Source organism: Malus sylvestris, chromosome 9 (genome assembly GCF_916048215.2).
Source record: "Malus sylvestris chromosome 9, drMalSylv7.2, whole genome shotgun sequence".
NCBI classification, from domain to species: domain Eukaryota; kingdom Viridiplantae; phylum Streptophyta; class Magnoliopsida; order Rosales; family Rosaceae; genus Malus; species Malus sylvestris.
The window spans coordinates 34,320,947-34,329,332 of NC_062268.1; the positions used below are offsets into that span (position 1 = coordinate 34,320,947).

The 8,386-nt window shown below is 36.3% G+C and overlaps 1 protein-coding gene across 1 annotated transcript; it reads right to left on the bottom strand.

Annotated features, from left to right (window-relative positions):
• Positions 1-374: 374 nt before the first annotated feature.
• LOC126581933 (transcription factor MYB108-like) lies at positions 375-2,011 on the bottom strand. Its single transcript, XM_050245874.1, has 3 exons — positions 1,714-2,011; positions 1,287-1,416; positions 375-1,189 (listed from the first exon to the last, which is right to left on the bottom strand). The coding sequence occupies exons 1-3, from the start codon at positions 1,910-1,912 to the stop codon at positions 610-612; spliced, it is 909 nt and encodes a 302-aa protein (XP_050101831.1). The 5' UTR covers positions 1,913-2,011; the 3' UTR covers positions 375-609.
• Between the last annotated feature and the right edge of the window lie 6,375 nt (positions 2,012-8,386).

Genomic DNA, 8,386 nt, shown 5'->3' on the forward strand with positions numbered 1-8,386 from the left:
TCTACTGAGACAAAATGGTCCATCAAAATATCTGTTTGGGTTCGGTCAGTGACGGTGAGAGATTTTGGATGATATGGAGCAAGGAGAGAGGCGACCGTCGATGCAGAAGCAATCACAATATCAAAAATGTGATCTCAACCGTGATGGAAAGAGAGTTGAGACGGACGGACAGCGGGTGAGGGAGTATATGACACGAGAGAGAAATATTCCATCATCTCTGATCTCATTTCTTATTAGAGGGGAAGGTCATGGTCGTAAGAGATTTCAGAGTGGCTATCCAACATTTTGGCAGTGGATGCTAATGTATTAATTCGTATTTAATTAATAAAATCTATTTTTTTTCGAGAAAAATGAACATAAACTTGGCCATAATCTGACTACACAAGATTAATTCCTTTATATATAGTTACTAAAACTGGGCAGCCACATCTACATAAAATTTACCTTAACTCAAAACAAAAAGGAAAAGGAAAAAAAATTTCATGGTCTTCCTATGCTTTAAGAATAGGTATCTTTTTGTGTCCGTGCAACAAAAGTTTGTCCAATTTTGGAAGAGTCTATTTCACTGCTTTATAACGTCATGGCCTCACCCATGCGTTACGTAAGCAACTAGTCGTCGTGGCTGCTCGATCCTTCCATCAATTCAATATTACCATCACTAAGCTGCTGTTGCAAGAACCATATATTCTCTTCATTCCACAAATTCTCCACTGATGTGTCCCCACCGGTTGAACAATAATCGATTTGCTCAAAGTCATGAATATCTGAATTTATACCATTTTGACTATAACCCGACCCGTTTTCTGAACCATATTGACCGCTGCATGGATAAGTCATGAATTCATCACCACTGCTAGTACGGTCGGTGGGAATTGAACAAGCTTGAACCTGATCATATGAGTCTGATGAAGTACTGCCAGAGGTTTTGGGCACGAAATTAGTGTCAACCCAGTACTCAAACTCGGATCTCGTAGTGGTACAAGTCCTGGGTTGATCTGGTAGAGATTCAGGCAAGCCCCCGATCCGTTCAATTAGACGGGGAATCCATACGTAACGCATGGCATCTTGAAATTGTTTGCTGTTAACATCACACTTGAGCTGTTTTGCTTGCTTTTGCACTCTTGTTCTCCAATAGTTCTTTATCTCATTGTCTGTTCTACCGGGCAAGTGTTCGGCTATCTTGGACCACCTAATTATATGATTGTGCCATTAAAGACAACACACACAGAAGATTAGGAACAACGACATACATGTATATGTATCTGCATATGTATATGTATATGTACCTGTTACCCCAGCGTGAATGAAGTTGAAGAATTATAAGCTGTTCTTGGAGAGTTATGTTTCCACGTCGAACGCTTGGTCGCAAGTAGTTTAACCACCTTAATCTGCAGCTTTTTCCAGTTCGTTTCAGACCTGACTAAGTATTATCATATTAGTACTTTGTCCAAAATCATAGTGATCGGAGTTGGCCAAGGCATAAGTCTTCCCAAGAATTTCAAAAATTAAGGATTGGAAACTATATACTAGTTTAAGCTATGATGCATGTAACTTACATTCCAAAATAATAAATATTGAATTCTATTTATTCAAAGGCTTAGAAGGAAGAAATGGTAGATAATACATACGACAACTACATGACTAAGTAAACTAGTTATTGGTATATTGGTATTTTTCTTCAGTCTTGAAAGAGTTTGGAAGAGAATTACGTACCTGCATGACGAGCCAAGGAATTCCAGCGGCCTTCACCGTGAAGGTTGACGTAATCGATGAGAATGGAGTCCTCCTCGGCTGTCCATGGACCTGTTCTTAAGCCCAGTCCTTCTTCAATTGGTTGATCAGGAGCTGCTGCTGCTGCTAATGAGCCATAACCTGCTGATTTCATCTGATCATGTACGTTACTAGTATCCATTTCCTTTTGTCTGGTTTGAGTTGGAAGACAAAGAATACGGATTAGTTTAGGATTTAGTTTGCAGGGTACAGAAATTAATTAGTTGACCCTGTTAGGATTTCCTTGGGGATTACAATTCATGAGAAGGGTTTATATATAGATCAGAGAGAAGACTGAAAAATAGGATTGGACCGAATAAATTACCAAATAAGAAAAAAGTGAGCATATCTACTGTGCCTGTGATAGAACGCGCTCAAGACTGAAGACTGAAGACTGAAAGTTACAATAAATTAGTATTAATAATTCTAGTGAGAGAGAGAGAGAGAGAGAGACATCTTCCATGGCACAAACATACAAATCCTTCATTCTTGTTTATATACATTTAATCTGAAGTTGACCCTTTGACCTTTGCACCCATCTAATTCTCACTCGTATGAACTTCTAAATTTCTGAAACTAGCTTGGGTTTTTTTCTTGTTCCTTTAGGTACCGTTTGGTACGTAGGACGGGACGGGACGGAACGGGACAAGCCGTTCCGTCTCACGTTTGGTGCGCCTAAAAACTGTGGAACGGGTTGTCCCATGGAACGAAATTTGACTAATTTTTCATTCCACCTCTTCCCTTTGGAACGATCCGTTCCACATCCGTGGAACATAAATTTATAACATTTTATGACAAAATTTCTCCTTATCTTTTTCAATATTTACATCATCTGTTCCGTCCTGTTCCGTCCCGTCCCGTCCCATCCTGTTCCGTCCCGTCCCGTCTCGTTCCGTCCCGTTTGCGTACCAAACAGTACAATTATGGTTCTAACTAGTGGTAGTTTTCTATTATCCATTTCTATACATTATTTTATGTACGCTATTTGAAGGCCTTATTATATATGATTTGTACATGTGAAGAGAACGTGATAGACAAATTTTCAGGAGAACTAAACGTTAAATAAAAAAAAGAAAGCATTGGGATGACCTACCAATTAACTTCTTCCTCTAGAAACTATCATGCATGTATACTGTTTGTAGTATGCACCATAAATCCCATGTCATTCGTCCGTACTCCATGGTTCGCCAAATTTTTTAATGTATATGGATTTCGTTTGACCAGAAAATACGATATGGTATATGTATGTGGATTTAAAGCATCTTTAAATCTTATGTGGAATGCTGACTAGTCACTTTTGACCATAAATATTGCCCCACCCAAATAGTCTTTTAGGTGATCTGAATTCGGAGTAATGTTTGAAGTTGTTGCTTCTACCTTCAATTGCAATTTTATTTAATTTTAACTCATAGTTCTCATCATCCACTAGAATATTAAATTTTTAAAATTGGTTTTACTGTTGATTTATTTTAATATGGGTCCTATATGATATAAAATAATAACTAACATATTGATTAGAATATACTGAATTTGACAAAAAAAAATCGACATACCCATTGGAGATGTTAAACAAACTTAATGCATATGTTTGAAAAAATGGTTGGGTGTTTAATTTAGCTTTCACTATGAACTCTATGTGTTGTATACCTTCATCATGACTCCATAAGCCCTATAGATATTACTAAAGTTCATTATGCTTACGGTTATTGATAAATATGTTGGAAAACTTAACTAGTTAGCAATTGGTTTACTCTTATGTTAGGGTGTTGGTATGTTGTCTATTCAGGTTAGATTGTACTATATTAGGTTTAGATTGTTTTTCAAGTCTATTTCTACTCACCCCTAACCTTGGTTGATTCTTATGTTAGGGGTGTTCGTATGTTGTCTATTCAGGTTAGATTGTACTATATTTTCTACTAGTGTTAGAGTGTTTTTCGAGTCTATTTTTACTCACCCGTAACCTTGGTATAGCATTACCCCTTCTAGAATTGGGTCGCATCTATTAAACTAACCATGGCTAGTCTATGCTTTTAATTAAATTTTTATCAAAAAGAAAAAAAAAATATGCTTTCTGTTGTAGCTTATTTTGTCTGACAGGGTTAAGAGGGCCGGCGGCAAGGAGAAGAGAGAGTGAGAGAGATGTGTTTGTAGAATTGTTTTCCCCTCCTACATAGTGCCTTTATTTATAGTAGAATCCAATATAATCTAGGATTTACACAATCACACTTAAACTAGGAAAATTTACAACACTCCCCCTTGAGTGTGTAAATACTCAAGGTAGATTTAGCATCATGCAGAAGTTAAGGAAGTCGACTCGTCGACACTGATTCTAAGGAACAACACTTATTCTCAATAAAATAGGAACTTGCATAAGTAAATGATTCTCACTAAAAAAACTCTAAGGCTATGGCAAAAACCCGAGAAGGGACAAAATTCATAGTTTAAGGAAAAATGCGCAAGAAATGCAAAGTCAAAAGAAACATCTACGGGACGTCATTAGAGATATGACCAGCCCAAGGTGGGTGCCTCATTAAAACCTAGTTAGGTAGCAAAAACTCAGTGGGAAAAATGCTCCTAATCGTAAGGAAAAAGAGTACATTAAGATCAAGCAAGTATCTTCAAGATACTCCCCCTGAGTTTGACACAATTCCAAAGAGAAATAGCAATGTTACAACTCAGAAAGTTTATGCATACCAATTCCATGAAGAAGCTTTTGAAACGTCGTCTTTGGCAGTGATTTGGTGAAGAGTTCTGCCAAATTGTCTTGTGAATGGATTTGCTTGACTTCAATCTTCTTATGCTCTTGTTGTTGATGTGAAAAGAAGAATTTCGGCACAATGTGTTTGGTGTTGTCTCCTTTGATGTAACCCTTCTTGAGTTGTTCGATACATGTTGCATTGTCTTCAAAGATCATCGTCAGGACATCAACGGCAAGATAGAGATCGCAGAAGTTTCGAATATGGCCCACTATTGCTCTCAACCAAAAGCATTCCCGAGTTCCTTCATGTAAGGCGAGAATTTCAACATAGTTAGACGAAGTGGCAACTAAGATTTGTTTAGTTGACCTCCAAGAGATTACAGTGCCTCCAACAGTAAAGAATCAAATAAAGTGTTTTCACATAAAGTACTAAAAAGTGTTTCCATACCCCAGAAACATTTCTTCCAACTATGCTAGAAACAATTTTGAATCCTTGCAAACTGACTCTTAATGCAGGCCAAGTTTTATCACCTCATGTGGCATCATTACAGGCATTTTAAATTATATACTCATCTACAGTGAGATTTATCGATTTTCATGTACATATAGTATATATTTATTTGGCATTTCACTTAGATCCAAAAAATTTATTATGCACTCTAAACCTTATAAATTAAACTAGAAACTTTGTATTAATAAGAATAGTGCATAATGACACATTTTGAGTGCCAATAACAACTTCCTTCTCGTATATATGTTACAAGTGACATAGCCTGATTAGTTTTAATCCAGCAGTATAACCAGTCCGGGCACTTTACTGTGAGAAGAGTGCATTCCCATGTTTCTTCTTATGACAAGATGGCACAACAGAGGATTATTATTCCCTATAATGGACAAAAGAGCTAGCTATTAGGTTGTGAAAATATAATTTAAAAAAGAGTACTATTATTCTCTGTTGCCAACGGATCCCTCAATACAGACTAGAAGGAAGAAAGGCCAACAAGAACCAGCACAGATTCTTAAATACCTCAAAAACCACTACCTGAGAGGCTGAGACAAACAAAGATGACGGAATTATTCTACATAATGGAATAATCAAAAACAGAAATAACAAACGCAGTCAAAAGTTTGACTAGAAAAAAGACTGTGTAATGGATTAAGTGGAATTTTACCAAAGAAAATCATGCAAGTATATAATTAAGAATCAAGAGAACGTGGAGTAAATCCACAAAAGATACATTACTTTGTAGGAACTTTTGGTCAAAACTAAGAGCAGTGTCTGTGTCTCAGAGGTTCATGGAAAGTTCCATGAAATATGATTTGCACGCATAAATGTCCAAGGTTCCCTCCAACAATGCTACAACCCTACTTTGTAATTGATACATTACCCAAAATATAATAGTTTATAGAAAACAAATGCTACAACTCAAAGCCATCCATGACATACAAGGTAATCTCCATCTTAGTGCAGAAAAAAAAAATAGTCATCTCAGATAATTCTCTTGAAGGGATTAGATGCTTCAAATCACTTGAAGCACTAACGTAGTCAACCGTACAGCTGCATTTTATTCTTCTAGTGGAAAGGGGTAAAATAATAATTTTATAAAAATGTTTCAACTCAAAGCCATCCATGACATAATCACCACTGGGTGACCCAATGTTTGGAGATAAATTTCAAGTCCGTATTCCACACGGCACGTCCATGGTTCGATTCCTAGTGCTAGTTAATTGCACAATGGTGACCAGGAGGAGGCTGAAATGCCTCTGTGACTCTTCCCAACCCCATAAAGGGTGAACTGCAGTGGCAATGCCACCAACTAATCCCCTTTTTTTGGGAGAGGGGGGAAACCATCCATGACATATATACAAGGTAATCTCCATCTTAGTGCAGATAAAGAAAAAATAGTCACCTTAGTTAATTCTCTTGAAGGGATTATATGCTTCAAATCACTTAAAAGCGTTATGGTAGTTGAGCATATAACCTTACAGTTGCATTTTATTCTTCTAGTGGACTTTGGAAAGAGGTAAAATAATTAAATTCGCTAATATTTAAACTTAAGACCTATCACACTAAATGATACGATTCATATTTAAATATGCATAAAAATTTATTATTGGTTGATGTGCCCAAAAATCGAATTAGCATACGGTGTAGTGAAGTTGACCTTCACAGGAGTGCTTCGCTCAAGGGTAGAATGACTAAGTGATTTGCAAGCTAAGGAGAGCAGGTACAAAGGACACATGTGTGGTACTGGCTAAGAGCCTTTGATGCTTAAGTTAGTAATGTATATTTTGGACGCCACATGGGCGTGTTTATTGATAATATCATGAAGATTAGTAATTAATGGTTACTTTTAGAAGGGAGTAGAAGTTTGATGAGCTAGTCAATGTGGGATTGAATAGGGTTAATATTGTGTTGTCACTTGTCGTATCGTGATTGATTTTCAAGTTGGAGGGAAATCTTCTATTGGTTAAGGGATAACTAGTAAGTGACTACCACATGTCGTGGCCTCCCACCTGTTTGGGGTTAGTTTTGTGTGATTTTGGTATGGGTGCCCCAGCGAAAATTCAACAGGTTCATGGTGCTTTACAGGTGGTCGATACTCGGTAACTTTGAGGTTGATCATATACATGATACAAACATTTATTCATCTATCATCATAAAGTTTACCTTAAGCTTAAAGTTCAAAATTTTAAGCTCATTTTAAATTAAATAATTCAAAACAAGATTTACAAGAATACACTATTGTCATTCACTCCTTATAAACTTGACTTTAAAAATTTCATTTTGCGCTCCTCACAAAAGTATGTTTTTTTATAAGTAAAAATAGTTTGAAGTACAAAATAAGAATTTTTTAGTGCTAATAACAATTTTATGTACATAAATATGAAATGACTATATAGTCGCCATAGGATTTTTAACTTATTTTCTAAAACCCCACATAAAGATTGAATAGAAGATGGGGCAAATTTTCGTTTCGTAGATATTCCGACAACAACTAACGATTGTATGATTGGCCACACTGTCATTGCCGTTTATCGTTGAGAAGGCCTTGATCAGTTTTATTGTCAAACACAATACATCCTTGGGGGTCTTAGATAAATGCCATATCCTTTGGGAAATGATATATGCGATTGTGAAAGAGGTTGTCTTTATATGGAAAAATGAGGAATTATGTAGGCTATTGATTTGAAAATTGAATAGAGAATGGGAGAAAGTTGTTTTATTTGACTCTCCTTGGCTTCTTTTGAGCGACTTGTCTTCCTCTACTTCTTATTTTTTAAGGATGAACATGGAATACGCGAGGTTGATGTAAATATGCGGGTTGCAAATAAACAACCCATATGAATCAATATACAACTCTAATTAAATTATATGATGTGGAGTCAAGTCAAAACACCACAGCTAAAAGTAAAAAAACCAAAGTATTTAGTCCAAAAAATGTTGTAGAAGAGATCATAAGGATGTTGAAAGTACAAGGATAAAGAAACCGAGAATTCGCTGAATCAAAGACAATTGAGCTCGATCAACATCGTTAGTCATAGATTTGCTTGACACAATCAAGATCAACGCTTGAATATAAAATAAAAAAACATTCACTTATTAGTAAGTCATAAATATATAAGGGTTCGTTTGATAACAATTTTAATAAATAATAAAGTAGTTAACCATCAAAATTTCAGTTTATAGTAAGAAAATTAAAATTGAAAACGAAATAGTTACAAACTGCTCATAAGTGAATCATTTGTTTAATTTGTACCTTCAACTTGTCAACGCAAAAAATACCACTGGCTAAGGGGCCTTAGATGCTGTCGGGTACAGGGCCTTTCGCTGGATTGAATCAGGCCCACATCTAATTGGAGTCCCGTGGCAACAACAAACCCAGAGAAGAGAGGTGGGCAACTCGGACAGGTGAG

Excerpts from the sequence above, each read along its gene's own strand:
- LOC126581933 (XM_050245874.1), bottom strand. The coding sequence starts at position 1,912 with ATGGATACTAGTAACGTACATGATCAGATGAAATCAGCAGGTTATGGC. Across the intron at positions 1,417-1,713 it reads TTCCTTGGCTCGTCATGCAG|GTCTGAAACGAACTGGAAAA; the intron begins GTACGTAATTCT and ends ATACTTAGTCAG. Across the intron at positions 1,190-1,286 it reads CATTCACGCTGGGGTAACAG|GTGGTCCAAGATAGCCGAAC; the intron begins GTACATATACAT and ends TCATATAATTAG.